This window comes from Aquarana catesbeiana, linkage group LG05, assembly GCF_042186555.1.
Source record: "Aquarana catesbeiana isolate 2022-GZ linkage group LG05, ASM4218655v1, whole genome shotgun sequence".
Classification (NCBI taxonomy): domain Eukaryota; kingdom Metazoa; phylum Chordata; class Amphibia; order Anura; family Ranidae; genus Aquarana; species Aquarana catesbeiana.
In genome coordinates this window covers 115,925,140-115,946,919 of record NC_133328.1, presented here as the reverse complement: position 1 = coordinate 115,946,919, position 21,780 = coordinate 115,925,140, and the positions used below count along the sequence as shown (strand labels likewise).

At 40.9% G+C, this 21,780-nt stretch overlaps 1 protein-coding gene across 1 annotated transcript in view; it reads left to right on the top strand.

Moving 5' to 3' along the window:
- Window positions 1-21,780, top strand: part of IGF2BP3 (insulin like growth factor 2 mRNA binding protein 3) — a 140,214-nt gene that overhangs the window by 52,750 nt on the left and 65,684 nt on the right. The window contains exon 3 of the mRNA XM_073630098.1: window positions 13,003-13,051. Within this exon, the coding sequence (XP_073486199.1) occupies window positions 13,003-13,051 (49 nt within the window). The remainder of the gene's footprint in view (window positions 1-13,002; window positions 13,052-21,780) is intronic.

The window sequence follows — 21,780 nt, the reverse complement described above, 5'->3', positions numbered from 1 at the left end:
GCTAGCGGCTGAGAAAGGGTTAAATACCACCGCAAAGCGCCTCTGCAGAGGCGCTTTGCCGGCGGTATAGCCGCGCCGTCCCATTGATTTCAATGGGCAGGAGCGGTATACACACCGCTCCGAAGATGCTGCTGGCAGGACTTTTTTTACCGTCCTGCCAGCGCATAGCTCCAGTGTGAAAGCCCTCGGGGCTTTCACACTGGATACACAGCAGCGGCACTTTCGGGTCGGTTTGCAGGCGCTATTATTGGCGCAATAGCGCCTGCAAACCTCCCCAGTGTGAAAGGGCTCTAAACCATTTTGGTGGAGTTCCTAATTGCATTCTGTGATATACTGATGAACACATGGGGTTATTTAAAGACTTGTGCAAATGTCAGTTCTAAACCCATATTTTAAACAGTAATGTAAAATACTCCAGTGTTTTTTTTTTTTTTCTTTTTTTTTTTTTTTTTTTTTTTCCTCCTGCTGGAGTTGTACATGCAGAGGTTTTGAAGTCCCTGTTCAAAACTTAGTAGAATCTTGAAAAGGCATGTCTACTGGGCTGAACCAAATTAGAAAAAACCTGCAGTTGATCCAGAAAAGGGCAAAAGCCCTCGCAGTGGCTCACACACATGGCTGTGAAATGTGGACGTTTTTTTTTCCCCACCCAGGAGTCAGAAGCGCTGTTTGAATACTAACAAGGAACTTATTTGTCTGTTCAGGGTTCATCCGTACACATGCCTGTTGATGCAAATACTGGCGTATAGCCGCATACAGTCATTCATGTGTAGGGGTGGCTGTATACATCACCTCTGGCTCCAGCAGGGGAAGGGGGAGTTGGGAGGGGAAATAGGGCCACATTTTACAGTGTATGACTGCAAGCGGCTGTGTGCATGAGCCCTAAAGCATGGTTCAATTTGCTCCAAACGGTAAAAATGCCATACTGATCTCCCAAGGCAGATATCCTCAGGATCTGTGTTAATTCTGTTGCCTAAAATATTGCGGGAAGTTAATACTGATAACTTTCTGTACTGCCCTCCAAAAGTTGGAAAATTTAATGTTCTAGAATTAGAACGAGTTTTTTTACTCTGCAATATTTGAGTGCTGTATATCGGTATTCTTATTTTTTATTATTATTATTATTATTCAGGATTTGACACAGATTTTTTTTTTTTTTTTTGCGGTTTGCTTTTAGATAATATATATCCAACAATTCTCTAATTATAGTAACTTGTTTAGTAAAGCGAGTATGGGTGCTGCCATTTTGAATAATTATGTAGTGTTCAGTGCCATTGATTTTTCTATTGCTGATTAGTCAGCAGTCACAGCATATATTTGACAGTGATTTTATCTTTATCTTTTTTTTCTTTTCAGTCTACTTTAGTATGTTGCTTTACATGCAACAGATTCACTTAATTATAATACTGGGTATAGAAATTACCATTGTGAGGTAATTTTGTGATATAGTTACATGAGTGCTGTGCGGTATATTTTTAATTTAAAACACACAATCTCTCCCTGTGAGACAGAAATCTGGAGGTCCTAGAATGAGTGTTCTTGTAAGAAAATTCTGACCCTTTTTTTTTTTTTTTGTGCCGGAGAATGTTTAAATATTAGGAACAAATAAGCACAGGTCCAGATTGGATGTACTGTTGATGATATTCTGACTAAAGACAGCAGCATGTTATACAGTCATTCAACCCCAATTACAGCAGGTGCTGGCTACCCTGGCTCCCACGATGGGCTATAGTCCTAATAATTATGCACAAATACAAGCAAGGAAAAGAATTGTGAATGTTCAGACGCCACTGTACTGGACACCCATTAGTGTGTGAATCCATTGTATTTGTACTCCCTTTTTGAAGCCGTGATTTGGAGTGTGTTTGTTTTTTTTTGTTTTTTTTTTCCTACAGTATTTTAAACATGAGTTTCTAAATCCCTTTTTTGTGTGTTTGCCTTGCTTTTAAGCTGCTAGATGCCCAAAAAGCTTTTGTGAAAATTTCTCACAGGTCCACTAGTATTGTTCAAGTTTTCTAGTCAACTGGTTTCGGTGTGCAGTTTGTACATCCTGTGCATCAAAGCAACCATATTTGCTATCTGAGGTTGACACACTCTTCAATTAATTTTTTTATCCGATTGATGTGTGATTTTGATCCAAATGGTCGAATCTGCAAACCATTCGATGAAACTGAGTTGGCCAGGGTGGAATATTATCGATTTTTAGTTTTACATCACTTGGCAGCACTGAGATACTTTGATCAAAATACAATTGTATTAAATGAACAATCAGATTATATTGTGGAAAAAGATGTGATTGATAATTTACGATTGCAAGTTATGATCACATCTTGAATATCTATCAAAATCCCCCTGTCTGGCATATTGATTGATGGTACTGTCGACTATAGATCGATTTATTCCTACAGGAAGAGATTAGTCTGAAAATAAATCAATTGTTTATCGAAACATGTATGGTCACCATTTATTTCCTGCTTTGCAGTACTACACAACAGCTGTGCTTTACTGCTCCTTCTTATAATGTACTGAGGTCAGGGGGGGAGGGGGGACTTAATTGAAGGTTTTATACAGCTTATTATGAAAATGTTTGTACAGTAGTTGACTGTCTAGTCAAACTGTATAAATCAATATATAGTATGTACTTGCTGGGGAAAAACTACATTTCCCTTAAATGTGGTGTGTATTTGTTGGCAATGGTCTTGTGTGGTGTGTGTTTTTTTTTTTTTTTTTTTTTATAATGAAGGAGATTGAGTTTAATGACCCACTAGTTCAGTTTATGAAATGTTAAATGGGGTCCAATAGATGCAAGTTGGCAAATCTCTTTATGATCATTGCACAGCAACAGGAAACACGGTGGGTATGGCTACCCCACTTTCTCATCATCATGACATCCAAACAAGAAATACAGGATGGAAAGCCACTGGGAGCTGGCCCTTCCATTTCAAACTATCCAGCTATGGTGTATAGTCAATTCCCGGGTCCTAACTTTTCAAGTTCTTCCTCATTTTTGTCAGAGCCAAGCCAACAGTCAACCTAGAAAACCTGCTGAAGGAGGTTTGATAAGGAGAGACGTGTGGATGACGTTGCTTGCTTATACAAGGCTTGAGAGGAAGCCTTGTATTCATTAATAAAAATACAAGGCTTCTTCTGAATGGCAAAGAAGCACTCAGCCCCACTCTTTAATTCCAGTAGCAGACGGGAAGTCTCCCGTACTGCTGCCTAAATGCAGTGCTTTTTACTGTATATAGAGTTCATTACAGCAGCCACGACGTTCTGTATTGCAAATGGTTCATTTGGATTAGCTTGGTCCAAATGATCTATTTATAGAGAAATTTTAACCTGGAATTCCACTTTTAGGTACAACACCGTTGAGCTCTGTAGACCAGCCATTGCTATAACCAGGACTGCTGCTCCCTTCAATCTTCTAAAAGCTGCCCCTGGACAAAATTCTCCCTCATTCCCATTCTGTCTCTACCTCAGAACTTTCCACCTTTCCAATCAGTGGCACCTGCGGACAGTCTGTGACCCAATCAGCCACCACTTCCTCATTGGCGGAGGCCGCTTTGCAGTAAGCTGCAGTCTCTTGCTGCTCTCTGCCTGATGCCCCCCTCTATCTATGCTTATGACGTACGTGCCAGCTTCCTCCTCCTCAATATCTCAAAATCAGTGATTGTGTAATCAATTCTGCTGACTCCTCATCAGTTTGCAGGGCTATGGCAAGATTAGCAGAAGAGGAGGAGAGAGAGAAGAGGGCGCATTAACAGTTGCAGGCAGTTTGTTGCTCTATATCTGAGAAGAGTACCTCCTGTGCATGATGTGGTGGTATAACGTGGAAACTCTGAGATCAAAAAGGCAAGAGGTGCCTTGCCTGAAGATGGGTGCAAAAGACTACAGTACCAATTTATTAATGCATTTTCATGGATTTATAATTGAGTACATAACTATAGTGTGCATCTTGAGATAAGCTTCCAGGATCATTATCCATTTTAACTTTTAATAAAGGCATGAATTTTTTATTTATATTTTTTTACCATTCATATAATACTGCATGTTAGGCTCCAGAGCAAACTTAGAACATTACCAACTCCACTGCACAGTATTTATCACAGTTGTCTTGCTTAACAATAAATGCTGCAGCAGATACTCTGGCAAAATTTAGGCTTGTCTCTTTGAAATGGTCGACCCACTGCACATATCTCCTAAAATGAGTGCTGAGGGATCTGCCATCCTTGTCCATGCTGCACTCTCGCCAACAAATCGCATCCCCAAGTTTTTAAATCTTTGTGGTGCACATGCATAGACTCAATGTAGTGCTAGAAATATGAAACAATAAACATTGAACAATGTACCAAATGTTATGTGTAAATAATAAGAACCTTGTGATAAAAATCAATCTCAAATATAGTGAATGTGAGACAAAGCATATATATGAGTAGAAACGCAAGTGAAACAATCCTATGGTAAACATATATAGAATCCACCACAAAAAAGTTGTTGCTCAGAAGTGGGGTACAATTGCCTTAGCGGGCATGTAGAGCATCAGGGATAGTGTGTCCTCCACCCAAGATGAGGGGTATACACTCTTACTGGAAGTAGTGGACTTGAGTGTCAGCGACAATGAGTCAATCAAGTGAGGATAGCCCGATCGGCTGATTTTCAAAATGATCCAGGGAATCCAAGGTGCTCCAAGAACGAATCCAGGGAATCATGCAGGCTACCATAAGGCTGGAACTCGGATGTAAACCAGCCAGACTGGAAAGCCAAAAACTCTCATCCGAGGGGATAGAGAAAGAAAGAAAAAATGCCTCCATATGGTGTAGGTCGAAAAGGTGGGTTTTATTGTAAAAAGAAAAAAAAAAAAAATTCATCCATAAGAGTAAAAAAGTGATCACAGAGTAAAAGCAATATGGGGAGCAGAAAGCCAAGCTTGACACGTTTTGTCCCAATGGACTTTAACTGGGGCATATATCAGCTCCCCCACATTGCACATATTTATAAACTACACATAAATTAAGAAACCAATCAGCAAGGACCTGGTATGTGCCATCAACCCGGAAGAGGCACAGCCGTCATGAATCTCGTGCCCAAAGTCCTGAGACCGGTGGTTGGCATAAGGCTGATCACATGACATCATGAGCTTCAAGCCTCAGTATGGGAACCAATGTACAGAGCAGGCCGGCTCCCGTGGCACCAAACAATTACGTCATGGGAGCGTGACTGCACCTGTAAAGTCAACCCGGAAATGACGCAGCCGACACAAGACAAACATCTCGTTTAAAAAAAAAAAAAAAAAAAACAGCGAAAACGGGTGACGCTAGTCACGTGACTGATGTCAGCCAGTCACAACCTTGCTGGGATTGGAGACCTAATCTCGTCACCACTAGGTCACACGACTGTAAATACAGTGTCATGGAAACGTGAGGCATCAACCCGGAAGTAACAACAACACAGGGCAGACGTCTCGCTGCATAACTTCGGTCACGCAATCCACAGCAATGTAACCAAACCTTTTTACAGCCAAGAGCGCATTCACACCATAAAAGTGGTGACCAACAGTGCCTCAAGTCCAAAAGGCAGACGTAACACACCTCATTTAAGAAGCAGGACTAAAACCTAACTCCCAGATCATAAGAAGCATATAATATATAAAAATATGAAATACCACATATATGAATTTTATATGCTTTGTCTCATTGATTTTTATCACAAGGTTCCTATTTATACATAACATTTTGGTACATTGTTCAATGTTTATTGTTTCATATTTCTAGCGCTACATTTTTCGCCAATCTTTTACATTGAATTTTCGGCACATTCTTATGTAGCAGCTGTTCATTCTTCCTCACACATTGGGTTAGCGCAGTAATATCCCCTATCCACATAGAAAGACTCAACTCTACCTCATCCCCAATATAATCTGTGTGAAGATGGAGTGATCTGTGATTGGCCACAAAGATATTTCGAGCGTGTGTGGTATCTACGAGAATGAGCCGTTATGGTTGTCTACAGTACTGTCACTGTTAACCCTACAAAAGCTGATCATTAGAAAATGTTTGTACTGTATTAAGAACACTGCTCTTTAGCTCAATGTGCTTTAGATCATTGTTTTATCATCCTAATAATACTGACAGATGACTGAATTTGTTTCTGGTTTGGGTGAATCAGATTTCCTGGATTTTTCTGAGTATGTGCATGACTGCTGTGTGGACAGTTGGTAGATCTGTCAAACCCAACAATTGGGATTCACTAATTCCAAGAAAAAAAAATGCTGTGAATTGGATGATATAGCTGTCATATGCTCTAAAAAATTAGAGATTCCTGCAAATCGGAGAATCATGATTTGCAAATCAAGTTGATTACTGTGCACTACACAAACATTTTCAGTACAGCTGTCTTTCATTATGATTAGTCCTAAAAGCACCGATCTGAGTTGAATATCTCAGGGAGCACCAAGGCACCCTCAGTGGAAATTGAGCATGAGTGAAGCAAGGATAGTGTTCTAGAGCAGACAGAGCCTGCAAAAATCGCTTTAATTTTATTGCTTTTTAAATGCATTCTGCATTTATGCAATGGAAAATCCTATGGCATTGGCACTGTATATGGAATGGTGTGTAATCTGGACCACTCAAATGTGCTGTGTCCCTGGACGCTGCAGATAAATATGGCTGTGCACATAGGGAATTTTGCATTACACTGAACACTTTTCGAAGGGGAGAATGTGAGTCTTTCTCCCATGACCAGGTCAACTTGGAGCCCACACAGGGCTTTTTCACGTTGCTCTTGTTACCAAACAGATTGAAGGCACACAAAAGGTGCACATACATCAGTGGGGTATGTAGACATCATGTAAAGCTGTTACCCATTCAGGTTTACTTGAATTAATTTTCCAGGCTTTCTGAGCAGTTCCCTTAACACATACACATTAGGTTATATAGAAGAAGGGTTTCCTGAAGATGTAGAATATTCTGCCTGACTGTCATTGTAATTTGTCCACTCAACAAGCAGAAAGTATAGGTGTAAAAACACTTGCAACTCATAACTGAAAAATTGATAACTAGTGCATTAAAAAAAAATTTGCTCTTGAGTTCACTTCAAAAAAGCTAATTAACAGGTGAACAGGGAGTTACTGGGTCGGTGTGAACTGCAACGATACTATGCAATAATCCAGACAAGACCAATCAGATTTAAGTCACATTAGCTAGAAGAATTCTTTTTATTTTTTTTAGATTATTATTCCTCGTTAAAGGAACATAGCAGTATATAAATATTCAGGGAATGTTGTTATGAGCACTTAATACAAACTTCTACCCTGCTTTAAAATTAATTTAGGATGTTAATTTAAGTACAGTGCCTTGCAAAAGTATTCACCTTCACCCCCCCCCCCCCCCCTGGCATTTTTCGTGTTTTGTTGCCTCACAATCTGGAATTAACATGGATTGTTTGAGGATTTGCATCATTTAATTTACGGTACCATGCCCACAGCTTTGAAGATTTGTTTTTTTGTTTGTTTTTTTTATTGTGAAGCAAACAACAAATAGGACAAAATAACAGAAAAAGTCAATGTGCATAACTATTCACCCCCTATAAAGTCAATACTTTTGTAGAGCCACCTTTTGCGGCTATCACAGCTCTAAGTCGCTTTGGATAAGTCTGAGCTTGCCCAATCTTACCACTGGGATTTTTGCCCATTCGTTCTTGCAAAACTGCTCCAGCTCCTTCAAGTTGGATGGTTTGCGCTTGTGAACAGCAATCTTTAAGTCTGACCACAGATTTTCTATTGGAATGGCCTAGTCAAAGCCCAGGCCTCAATCCAACATTTACATGTTTCCCCTTAAACCACTCAAGTGTTGCTTTAGCAGTGTGTTTGGGGTCATTGTCCTGCTGGAAGGTGAACTCCGTCCTAGCCTCAAATCACACACAGAGTGGTACAGGTTTTGCTCAAGAATATCCCTGTATCTTGAACCATCCATCTTTGTCTCAACTGTGACCAGTTTCCCTGTCCCGACTGCTAAAAAAACATCCCCACAGCATGATGCTGCCTCCACCATGTTTCACTGTGGGGATAGGGTTCTTTGGGTGATGTGATGTGTTGGGTTTGCGCCAGACATAGCGTTTTCTTTGTTGGCCAAAAAGTTACATTTTAGTCTCATCAGACCAGAGCACCTTCCTCCCATATGTTGTGGGAGACTCCCACATGCCTTTTTGCAAACTCAATGTGCCATTTTGTTTTTTGCTGAAAGTAATGGCTTTCTTCTGGCCATTCTGTCAAAAAGCCCAACTCTATGGAGCGTACAGTTTATTGTCGTCCTATGTACAGATATACTCCAGTCTCTGCTGTGGAACTCTGCAGCTCCTCTAGGTCTCTGTGCTGCCTCTCTGATTTAATGCCCTCCTTGCCCGGTCCGTGAGTTTTGGTGTGTGGCTGTCTCTTGGCAGGTTTGCTGTTGTGCCATGTTCTTCCCATTTGGTTATTATTATTATTATACAGGATTTATATAGCGCCAACAGTTTATGCAGCGCTTTACAACATTAGGGAGGACGGTACAATACAGTTCAATACAGGAGGAATCATAGGGCCCTGCTCGTTAGATTTTACAATCTAGGAGATGATAGATTTGATGGTGCTCCTGGGGGTCATCAAAGATAATTATATATTTTTTTTTTTTTTCTTTTATAACCTAACCTAATCCTGAGTTTTACTTCTCAACAACATTTGTCCCATACTTGTTTGGTGAGTTCCTTGGTCTTCATGGCAGTGTTTGGTTAGTGGTGCCTCTCTTGCTTAGGTGTTGCAGCCTCAGGGGGCCTTTCAAAAAGGTGTGTGTATATGTAATGACAGATCATGTGACACTTAGATTGCACACATTTGGACATTGTTTCACTAAATATGTGACTTCTGAAGGTAATTGGTTGCACCAGAGCTTTTTATGGGCTTCATAGCAAAGGGGGTGAATACACATGCACATGCCAATTATCATTTTTTTTTTTTTCTGAAAAAAGAGGTTTTATGTAATATATTTTGTCTAATTTTACTTCACCAACTTAGACTATTTGTGTTCTGATCCATCACATATAATTCAGATTAAAAAAAAAAATTGAACTAAAGGCTGTAATATAACAAAATGGCTAAAAAGTCAAGGGGGGTGAATACTTTTGCAAGGCACTGTACATCAAATTTTAGCCAACACTCCTTGGAGGCGAAAAGGACTCCCACCTTCTTTTGGGCTTGAACAAAGACCTGTCCAGATGAAATGACCTAGAAAGCATGATTTGAGGCTAGATTTTGGCTAAAGGTGAAGTCCAGCCTAAGCTAATTTGGCTGGGCTTCACCTAAGGGTCACAGGAGTGCAATTAGTTTTGCACCCCTGTGACTCGTTTTCAGCAGAGTGGACTTAAGTCTGCTCTCTGATGTCACAGAAATCAGTCCAGGCACCGTGTCATCCTGACTTCGGAAGTCTGGATCCTCCAGGTGCCTGGACTGATGCCAGTCTCAGCCTCTCAGCGAGCCGCTGAGAGCCTAAGACAGCCGCTCCCCACTCCTCCACAGCTCAGCGCTCCAGTGAGCGTGGAGGAGCAGAGCGGAGAGCTGCTGGTTGACAGTAGGCGGCTCTCGAGGAGCTGTGAGAACCGAGCCATCGGCAGTGTTCGATCGCTCTGTTCTCAGTGCAGAGGCGCCGGGGAACAAATGTAGAATCAGACCAATGCTGCATCCACCTAGGTAAACGTATAATGGAGGAAAATACCCCAAACCCATTCTTCTCTTTTTTAAGCCTGGCACACAATAGTAGTAGGTTTTTGTTTTTTGTGTTTTTTTTTTTTTTTTTTTTTCTTTTTCTTTTTCGTTCAACCCAGCGGGCTGCACTAAAAAAAAAAAAAAAAAAAACAGAAGGCAACATCCCCCCCGCCAAAACACTTCTATCAGCCATTGACTGATAGCGTTGTTCAGGAGCTGGTCATGCCCATTCGACAACCCAGCTTCTGTCTGACCAGTATCGACCAGTTTCCATTAAACTGGCTGATACCGCCAGATATTTGGCCCCTGTGAATTCAGGGTGTCTAAGCCCTGAAAATGGGGGGAGTCCTCCACCCCCAGAACACGTTGGTTGTTAATTTAAAAAAAAAAAAAAAAAAAAAAGTAAAACTCCAAGAAAGATGGAAGTTTGTACTAGGGACTCATAAGTTGTTAATTCAGCAATTTGACTTTAATGACCAGAGAGGCAGCAGCCTCGACTCAGACCCAGTTGCCCTCCTTGACTGCTAAACTCCTGCAAGAAAAACACACTTTATTGCTTATTGATTTGAATTAATCTCTACTCATATTGGTCAATGCTTTCTCCCACAATGTGACAGCTGCATTTAAAGCTGAACTTGGGGATAAGCAAGTGGCATATCTAATCATACTTGAATCTTTGCATACTTGGTGTATTTCCCCCAGGTCTGTGCAGAAATCCAGTGTGAAACTTTGCCTCTGTGCAGGAGCTTTGTTTAATAGAGACCAGTCCTTTCCACTCTTTCTCAATACCTGCTCTGTGCAATATTGCGGAGAGAGGTCACATTCCTCCTTATCTGGAAGTTCCCTGACGGTGCTGTCGGACTCGCCCTGTTCTCAGGTGCCTCCTGCAGCAAACCGGTGCTAAAGAGGCACCTCTACATGTGTGCTCCCAAGCCAGGCTGTGTGGGCCCACAGACACAAGCAGCACCGGTAAGCAATGCCTCTGCTCCCTCCTCCACATGGGTTTGACTGGCAGGAGCCCATTGCGCTGCTCACCTAAGTTTCCCTGAAAATTCCCCTATTTTTCTGTGAAAGTATGTAATTAGGTTAATGGTGGTGGAGCCAGAGACTGTGCTGGAACGGTCACATGGAACCAAGTATGTGTTTAGGTGGGTAGGACCAGTAGTGGGGCAGAGAAAGCATTAAGCTAAAAAACGTTTAGACATTAGTACCACTTTAAGGTTGGCCCCAGAGCAGAAAAAAAAAAATCAAATGGCGGCTACTTTGCATTTTATACAGACGGGTTCTTCTAAAGCAGTGTTTTTCAACCTTTTTTTCATTCAATAATGAACAATCTTGAGGCACCCCATTCTCAAATGTAAAAAATTAAACAAACTTTTACATAATGCAGCAACATCCACACTCGTAGGACACCGAAAGTTGGGGGTAATTTATTCTTCCAAAGCAAATACACTGTTCCCCACTATTACTGACTAGTGTTCATGTGTTTCTCTTCTCTCTCGGCTAATGTGACCCCCAGTCCAGTGGTGATGGAGAGGGGCAGGGGAGGGGCAAAAAGGATGCTGTGCAGGTGCCTGACGCTCTTCTTATCACCTGGTGACGTCGATGGTTGTTGGGACGCTGGCAACTAGAATGTTGTAATGGTGCACAGTGAAAATTTGTGGCTTTGTGTAACTAAAAGGCAGGCTTCAACCACTTGCTTGTATACAATTTTTGGGCAATTTTTAGGCATTTTGCTAAGGCACCCCTGAAGTAAGCCCAAAAGTCCTAAAGCCAGTTCAACAGGGACCTGCCAAGGTTCGATCCATCTATGGGCAGTAAAGTCAAAGATTGTTTTGTGTGTGATTACTGCAGGTGGCTATAGCCGCTAATAGTCATCATCGTGTTATGCCAGCAGGGAAGGCTCACCGCTGGTAGAACACAATAGTGCTGCGGGAGGGATTCAAGTGATTTTTCTTTACAGCAACCTGTGGTTGTATGAAACAAAATTGCATCATCTGTGTCTTGCTTATCTTTTCTATCAATCACATATGCTGGTAACGTTCTGTGTTCTGAATTTTATTTATATTTTAAGACCGGTTCAAAAAAGAAAAATGCTTGATGCTCTGGTGGAAAGACCATTGAAATGACTGTTGCTGTGTGCTCCAATACAATACTTTTTTTATTTGGCTTGTATTGGTTTTGAATTTGTTTCATTTTCTTTTATTTCACTGTAAAATTTCATTGTATTTTGCCTGCAGTACCCTCTGCAGGTGAAACCTGGTATGTTACCGTAATTATTTCTCTGCTGAGAAATTTGAGTGCAATTTCTTTGAGTGTAATGTGTTTAGATACGGGTCCTATCCCTTTTTATGAGGGGCTACCTGTGGTGGTCTGGGTGATGGAAGTCAGAGCGAAGTTTTCAATTTTATTGCAAGCTCCAGTGCCTGGACATGTCACCGTGCTGTTTGCTTTGCAGTCTTCCCAGTTCCAAATTGGTCAAAAAGTCCAGTGTTTGTTGTGTTTGTGTGTTTGTGTGTGTGTGTGTGTGTGTGTGTGTGTGTGTGTGTGTGTGTGTGTATGTATGTATATGTATATATATATATATATATATATATGTATATATGTATATGTATATATATATATATATATATATATATATATATATATATATATATATATATATATATATATATAATAAAAAAAAAAAAAAATTTATATATATATGTTTACCATGTGCATTCTTGGGAATCCCAGGGAATATGTGGCATTTGCTTGTTCATCTTTTAAACACGCTGCAGCAAGCGCTTCTCCACCACAAATGTTTGGCTGTTCGTTCCTTAGGATAAATATCTGTAGAGTCCCTTAACCAGTGCCCTGCCAGATGTGAGTCATTTGCATTGTTCATGCCAGCGTTCCGCCCCCAAAGTGGATATCCTATACAAGAAAGTTTCAGAAAAGCATGTTGGGAGAGCACGTTTCCCCCTCCCCTCTGAAAATGCAGTGAGCTAATTGAATGATTTCAACTTCAAAGACCAGGAATGATAGGAATTCCCCAGCAATTGTATGTGATTAGTTAGCTCATAGCCAGTTAGAGCTCATGTAGTAGTGCAGTGGATGACTTTGAATCTGAGTTCTGAGTAAAGATTCTTGGGATGTTGACTCCCAGTCGTCGTCCATGCTGCAGTCTTCGCCTGTGTATCCGTAAAGGAGTATTTTAATGCCGGCTAGAATCAATGATATGGCTTTTGTATATTCTCTGCTCTCATGCAATGTTTTCTTTCTGTTTTCAGGAGTCGGAAGCTACAGATCCGAAATATTCCACCTCATCTGCAGTGGGAGGTATGTACCAATTTTTCTGATTTTCAAGTTTTGACTTTGATTGTACTTGAGGCATTACTTTTTCCCATATTAATGTTTAAATCTCCTGACCGAGACCAGAGTTTTTGTTAGTGTGGCTTAAAGCTTATCTTTGGCACCCGTTTTTTACTAATTTGTGCCTGCCTGAACTTTTGTTTTTCGAGTAACCTACGTACAATGGTGTCAGTTGCCAACCAGGACATATATACACAATAAATATTCCCTTTTTTTATTACCTTAACTTGCAGTGATTTTTGTTTCCTTGCTTTTTTCCAAGGCATGCACATAGGTACTTTTTTATTCTCCCTTTTTTTTTTTTTTTTTATATTCTCATACATTTAGAAATGGTTTTTGTGCTTTCTTTGACTTAATTTGTGCAAAGTTGCAAAAGAAAATGTTGATGCCCATTGAGTTTACGATATTGTGGCTTTGCAATAGCCGGGTTGTTTCTAGCACGTCTTTTTTGTTTTGTATAGCTTACTTTTTTAAATCTTGCATAATGCAATGTATTAATCCAAGGTGCAACAAATCTATGTTTTACAGAATTTTAAAATATAAAAACTGCTTTTAGTGCATGCACAGTTTTTCCACAAGAAAAAAATGTACAACCCTAAATTCGAGAAGTGAGTCACTGATTATTTTGTGTACATGTAATCGTTGCATGCCTGGTGACATAGCTACATAAATGTGTACTGGCATACTTATTTTCATATTGTTGATTCTAACAGATATGCTGATTTTTAGTTTGTTTCGATTCCACACCAAGTGTCATGTGGGTGCTATGGAATTATTTTTTTTTTATTTGGCAAGTGTAGACTCGCAGTGAAGTTCTCCTTCCTGCTCCCTTCTAATCAGTTATCTGCAGTGTTGAAAGAGTTTAAGTGCAGAAAGACGGCAGATCCTGCCAGAAATCAAGTGAATTGATAACTTCTTGTATTCTCTCACCTTCTCTTTGTTTTGGAAATGAGTGGAGGGGGAAGTGTTCTGTAAGCCTAATATTTATGGCCAAGGGTGATGACGCTGCTGCTCAACAGATGCAGTATGGGGATGTAAGTGTTGGCCACCTAGGAACAGGAAGTGTGTTAATGGCAGGATCACCTGGAGGTAATAGAATGGGAAATAAAAAAACAGAAGAAAATATTCATCCACCTCCTCTAAGGAATGGTAACCTACAATGTATTTAATTTTCTGTTCTTTGGTTTAGATACCAAAGTCAATATAATCCTATACCCTATTCTCAGAGAAATGGGGTCTGCCATTGCTGACTTTCATTTGAGAATTAATTACCTGATTATCTCTGGCTCCAACAGACCTGTGAGCCACTGACGTAGAACTGATGTAAATAGCGGTAACCCCTTACCTGTACGATGGTTCTGGAGCAGTGCCTCATCAGAGAAGCCAGAGTGAGTGAGCGTTACAGCCAGGAAACTATTCTGCTCAGAAGACCGGCCAGCAATAGCGGGGCCCAAATGTCTTTCTCATTTGCTTTATGGTGCAAACTTAAAGGGGTTGTAAAGGTAAAATTTTTTTCACCTTAATGCATTATATGCATTAAGATGAAAAAACTTTTGACAATACCGCCACCCCCAGCCCCCCCGTTTTACTTACCTGACACCTCTAATCTCCGCTGCTCGTTCCCGTCATCTCTATTGCAGCTCAGCCTGGTCGCTGATTGGCTGCAGTGGATGGATTGAAAGCAGCGCAGCCATTGGCTCGCGCTGCTGTCAATCACATCTGATGACGCGGCGCGCCGGGGGGCGGGGCCGAGTGATACAGTGAGCGGCTATAGCCGCCGGCTGTATCACGGGAGCGCGCCCGCAATAACTAACCACCATGCGAGGGAGCTCGCATTAAGGTGGTTAGTTCTTGCGGGGAGGAGCTGAAACAGCCGACGAGGGACCCCAGAAGAGCAGGTTCGGGGCCACTCTGTGCTGAACGAGCTGCACAGTGAAGGTAAGTATGACATGTTAGTTATTTTAAAAAAAAAAATAAAATTACCTTTACAACCCCTTTAACATACATTTTTTTACATTTTTGCTAGATCTTAAGGTGCATAAGTTTTCCCTGCAAGGATTTTGCCCCTCTGAGTCTACAATCCCGGGCTGTTCCGTAAGCGAAGCCTACTAATTAATTTCTCTGTAGTGCTGTTTCCATTGATTCCTTTGGAAAATCTGCTAGGTGGCCGATAGTCATAATGCTGGTGTCATTAGATTTATAGGAATATATGGGTAGATCCTTCCAGAGGTACCATAAAGTTTAGGTGAGGGCAGAGCCCTTCCTAGCTATATCAGGGGGACATAAAATACTGCCACTGTGTACCGAATTAAATTTTGAGTAGTTCTCAATGTAAATATTTATCCAATACTAGCAATATTCTGTCTGTATTAATTTCCCTGCAATCTCTGGGTCATGCAATAAATGAAAGCAGAGAGAGAAGACCCCCTTTATAATAGCCGCAGCAGGTGGGCAAACCAGGTAACTTTTTGTGTTGCGTTCTTGATGTCCCAGTTTACTTCCTATAAGAAGTTGGGAATTTTTAAATTGACATCTACAAAAATGAGATTAAATATATACAGTTATGTAGTATGAAAGTGTACTTGCTTCCTTTGAAAGTGGAGCATTTTAGGCCTCATGCACACTAAGCTTCTCTGAACACCTTTCTTCTGACAGGAGGAAATCGGCATTACACACGTGTTTAAAGCCGCATTTTACAAACTCGTTTTGGCGCATTTAGATGTGTTCAGGCATGTTAAGTTCATTGGTTTTGTTGGCCAGGATATTCATTTTATTCTGGTCATTAAAATTAATAAAGACTCAACGCACCTAGTGTTTAGGAACATTTAGATGCCTAGTGTTTAGATGCGTTGGGTGTTTTTTCTACCCAAAGGCACTTCTCCTGAATGGTGATTTTGGTGCGTTTAGATTTCTGCCCCTGAACTTCCCACTTCTAAACCCCTACGTGTCCATGGGTCACATAAGCTTAAGCCTATTTTTTTTTTTTTTTTTTTTACCTGACTGCTCAGGAGGAACCGCTGTACTAACTATCATACTCACGGGGCAAATATCGGTCAGTTTATATTGAACCGGCTGATGTCGCCTGGCATTTGGCCCATGTGTACTAGGCTTAACAGAGGCGTATAGGGGCAGAAAAACAAAAGTCAAAGGTCTGTAAATCGGACATTTGATAGATGCAGTGTGCATGAGGCCTTAGCGGTGTTTTTCATTTTTGTTGTTTTTATCATTTTACTAGAATGTTACTAAACTTGAGTGAAAGGGTTAACCAAGCATGAAGATCCTTGTATGTCTGACTCATTGCATGCATGAGTAAATCGTTCATCAGCTTTCCTGGCATAGGCTGACTTAAAATCTTGGTCATACTCCCTCCCCGGAAGCCATAGCATCATTCAAGATGACCATTGTTGTAACAAACAATTTAATTATATTTTTTGTGATCTCATCAGCCCACTTTTTATACCCTTGATTTAGACAGAGATCTAGATATTTAAAACCATTGCATGCTAGAAATTCAGAAGGGAAAACCTGGAATGGCATGTTGCACAGCTTTAATGAAATACTGCCTCCTCTGTACCTGTGGTGCTGCAGGTCCAACAGGCGATCCACTTTGGCAGAAGAGCAGGACCCAGCACCTGGATCTCTGCTCACCTTGCTATCTGTGTAGAATGACAGACCACAGGGCAGAACTTCACTACTTCATCTGTAAGCATGCTAGGAATGCAAGCTTGTGTGTAATACTCCCTCAGGGGTGCCATTCTGCCTATTGAAATGGGCATTTTCTGCTCCCACTGACCATCGTTCAGCCCCTAAATAATGTGATAGACCATGAATGGACCCTTCGTTTAAGAAGGTTGGAGGCTGCTAATAGCCATTCTCCAAAAAAAAAAAAAAAAAAAAAAAAATTAAATACACAGTAACAGTTCACTTAAGTTGCTTTACACTTGTTTCAGTAAATTCTGGATTGATGTGACCTCTGAATTAAAATTAAAGGGTATAAAATGCTTTTTGATTCCTGGGTCACCAAATATCTATCCCTTTTCCAGCTTTCTGCCACTTCTGTTTTTAACTTGATACTACAGTTTCTCCAAGAAAAAAAAAGCTCTAATGGTTTAGTATTACAAATTTTATTAATGTGTGAACATTAACTCTTACAAAAAGTTTTTTTTTTTTTAAATGCTAGGTGATTTAAATCAGACAGGTAAGCAAGGGATCACAGTATGCTCTATCATGTGAAGTTTGTCATATCGGATGACTTGCAGTATTCCAGTCAAGAGGGCCCAGATTTGAGGCTTGCAAAGGGCCCCAATTCATCTAAACTCAGAGTTATTGGCCACATTGAAGCAAGACAAAGTAAAAGCAATTGCTTGCAGTAATTCAAAATCCCCCCTGCAATTGCTTGCAGTAATTCAAAATCCCCCCCCCCCCCCCCGGAGTGTTTATGCAGCAATGCTAGACCTCTAGCCAAATGCAATTTTTAATGCCAAAATCTGCAGAGAAAGCAGACCCTCCTTTACTTTACCTGTATTGAACGGCTGGACTGCTTCATCAACATGGGAGTTTTAAAACCCCTGGTGACATTAAACTTCTGTGCTAGTTTGCTGTACACATGTGGCAATCTGCAAAAACAGCAGTGGGAGCCTATCTCCTGATCTTTCATTATCTGCTGCTGCTCTTGTTAGTTTATACCAAACTTGGCAAATTAAACTCATACTTGATGTGGTGGTTTTTTTTTTTTTTTGTTTTTGTTTTTTTTCCCCCCTCCCATTACCGCATAAATGTAATAATTTATTAATGTTCATGTTAGGTTGGCCTTCATTTTTCACTTTCTGGTGTACGCTTTACTCTAGCCACCAAAATGTAATCTGGTCTATTCTTGAAAAAATAGTAAAAGTAAACTCTTCTGATTATACATATAGAACTTTTATGAGCTTAATTGCTGCTGTTTTGTGATGTCCATAAGCTCTTCTTTCAACTGCTGCTCAGTTTGTAAAATGCAAAATAAAGTAAACCTGGGAGTGATAGGCGAGTTTGTCTCAAGTCTGGACTACCTTTCAGTACATTTTGATTTTTCCTCAAGTTAGACCAGATGTGATAGTTGCTGAACCGTGCATAGATTAGGTTAAAGTAAACCTCGTGAGCGAAGCAAAATGCAGGGTCTGCTATTATTTTCCACCCCCTGAAAATTGCATTTGCCTGGCTGCCTCCAACTTAAATGCTTCGCGTTGTCTTCTCAAAACATACTATGAGCTTTGTCCATTTGTGAGCATGGGGATGAAATCCTGAGATTGCGTGGCTTCTGGGAGGCCCCTTATATGTGTGTGGTGTTTTTTTTTTTTTTTTTTTTTTTTTTCCTGAATTCACAATAAAGTTGTAATAAGGATTACTTTTTTAAATCTTGTCTAAGACTTTTTAAAGTGTCACTAACCCACAAAAAACGATCAAATGGTGCATTATGTGCTGTTCATATTCAGTCACTATGTAATTTTGTTTTTATGTATTCTGCAAAAAACCTGGTTGATCCTGCTTTTCTCTATCTCCCCCCTTCTGTCCCAGTCCCCAATTCAGCTAGGAATTTTGCAGTGTTGGCAACTCTGCACATGCCCAGTTTTCAGCGAGTTTCTATGCTGCGCATGTTCTCCCTATTGCACCTGAGCAACCCATGTGACTAGAGTCACACAGCCAGCGCCCCCCCCTCCACCATACTCTAACCATCTTAAAACAATGGGGGTGGGATATTACCCCACCATATTACTAGAAATCCACCCCACTATGTGTTTATCAAAAAATAATTGATTACCAAAAAATAATTGAATTTAAATATGGATCTGTATGACAATTAAAAACATTTTATTTTTACTCTGTATCCCAAATGCTGTTTATTTATTTATTTTTACTTTGAACATGTGACATGTGGGAGAACTATAAGCTCCCCCTGCTTAAGTTTCTCTGCATACAGGCTGGGAAAGGGGTGAGTCATGTGACAGCTGTATAATAATTAGGAAAAAGGTACTTAGATTTTTATTTATTTTTTTATTTTTACTGAAATTATTAGCGCCATCACCAACATACAGAAATGGAGATAATGTAAATTTAAACTGTGTGTGTTTAGTATCACTTTAAGAATCTAAAGTGTTACTAAACCCACAACCGTAATCAGCCTGTATATGCAGTAAAGCATGCTCGTTATACTCACTGTGGAACCTAAGGGGTTAAGCCTCTGCATTGTGTAAAAAGGATGTTTGATCCTGTCTTCTCAAATCCCCCCCACTGTCCTCACTCCATCTCCAGATAAGACAGAGCCTTTGGGGTCACTCTGCACATTTTCCGTTTGGTGTGTATTGCTAGAGCGTTTTTTTTTCCCTTTGGAAGGGTGCATATGATCTGCACAGGGCTAATCAGCACTGTCCAGACAGAGGGTCAGGGGTCATGCAGCCTCATAGGACAGTCAGAGTAGAGTGAAAACTCCTCCTACAAGCTTTAACCAGATACTGATAGAGGTCACAAGACTACTATATACTGCTAATGAGAAAAGGCATTTAGCAGTTTATATTTACTGAAATAATTTCATTTCCATGTACTATGGGAGACCAGATATAGTGAATGCAGGGTCCTGAGTTTAGTAACACTTTAAGTCTGTGTAGGGGAACATCATACTCATATTCTTAAGTCTGTATACCCAAATTGAGTTTTCAGACTTGAGCACATTAAGAGCTTGTATATTTTCTACCGGGTATGTATTGCTCTAAGTCTGCTTTCGTAGGTATTGCCTTAATACATTTAAGGTCCCAATGCTGCTCTGTCTTCGATGTCAGAAGCTGCTGATAGAGTGCCCTAAGACCTAGACTTCACTCTGGATTTGGAGTAGTAGCTGCAAAGTTGGTAGGAGAGGATTCCCACACAGTCCCATTTTTCACCTCCATCTTCGATGCAGTCTGTGTCCACAACACCTCTGAGAAAAAGGTGTTGAGTGCTTTTGTGAGGATTTGGGGTGTGCTGTGATTTGGAGGAGGGTCGTTTTGCAGTAATAGTGTTTTAAGATGAGTGCTGCCATTGATCACATGCTTTGACTGCAGTTGGTAGTGGCACCATGTCCCAATTTGTGGGCCTTGCATTTTAAAGGAGTTCTGACTATATGACCTGTTGGGGCCTGGAAAGAATAGAGAATTGTTGATAAAGCACCAATATATTATCTTTTAGTTATGAGGAAAAAAGAAAACATCTATACAAAAAAGCCTTGCTGATCCTGCCAGTTCCTGTGTCCCCCTCTGACTACCGTGGTCAGCTTGTGTGCCTCCATCATCCACAGCTCTCCTCTGTCCCCCTCGCCTCCTCCCTCCCTGCCTGTCAGCTTCATGTGTCTGTGTCTGTGTCTGTCTGGCCCCCCTGCCACTATTATTAAAAAATAAAAGATTACAAATTGTCACTGCCAGCACCTCTATTACAACAAGGCATAACACACCGGTAAATGTTTTTCTAAAACAAAGCTTGTAAATACGGTTTTACATCAATCAGGCCGGTCTCCTACTGCGATCCAGGGCTACTGTGGGAAGGGCTGAGCCGCCACGTGACCTCCCCGACTGACGTCTGAGGGAGATCTCGGCCCCTCCCGCTGTAGCCCTGGATTTGAGTAGGAGACCGGCCAGGAGTCATGTCACCGGCATGACGATAGCTGTAAAACTGTATTTACAAGCTTTGTTTCAGAAAAACATTTACCCTGTGCATTATGCCTCGTTTTTAATAGAGTGGCTGGCAGTGAAATACATTTTTGTGGTAACAACCTCTTTAAAGTGGTCGTAAAGGGAGAAGTTTTTTTTTATCTTCATGCATTCTATGTGCAGCAGCCCCCCTAATACTTAACTGTTCTGTTCAGCGATGTGCACGAGTGCCTTGGTCCTCCAGGACTCTCCCTCCCAATTGGCTGAGACACAGCAGCGGTGCCATTGGCTCACTGATCTGATCTGCCAATCAGGAGAGAGGGTGCAAGGCCAAACCGTGGCTCTGTCTGAATGGCTACACGGAGCTGTGGCTTGGCTCGGGTGCAAGCTGCTTGCAGGGGCACTCAACAGGAGGGAGGGGGAAGGACCACCAAAGAGGGACCCGAGAAGAGGAGGATCTTGGCTGCTTTGTGCAAAAACATTTAACAGAGCAGGCAAGTATGACATGTACCACCAGGTATGCCGCCCTAGACCACCAGGGATGCCAATCAGTGCCCCTCTTTCGCCCATCTGTGCTGCATATTAGTGCCCATCATCAGTGCCAGTCAGTGCTGCCTTATCAGTGCCCGTCAGTGCAGCCCCATCAGTGAGGGAGAAAAATTACTTGTTTACAAAGTTTTGTAACAAACAAAAAACATTTTTTTTTCAAAATTTTCGTTTTTTTTTTTTTTTGTTTTTTTTAGCAGAAAATACAAATCCCAGAGGTGATCAAATACCACCAAAAGAAAGCTCTATTTGTGAGAACAAAATGATAAAAATTTTGTTTGGGTATAGTGTAGCATGACCGAGCAATTGTCATTCAAAGTGTGACGGTGCAGGAAGGTGTAAGTGCCCTGTATTGAAGTGCTTAATTTAATAGTATTTTCACACAATATAGAATGAATATGACCACCAACAAGTAAGTGACCCCACGCCTATTCTTTGGCTGTCACGTTTGTGGTTTTATTCCTGATATCCATGTGTGCTGACTCTGTCTTCAGT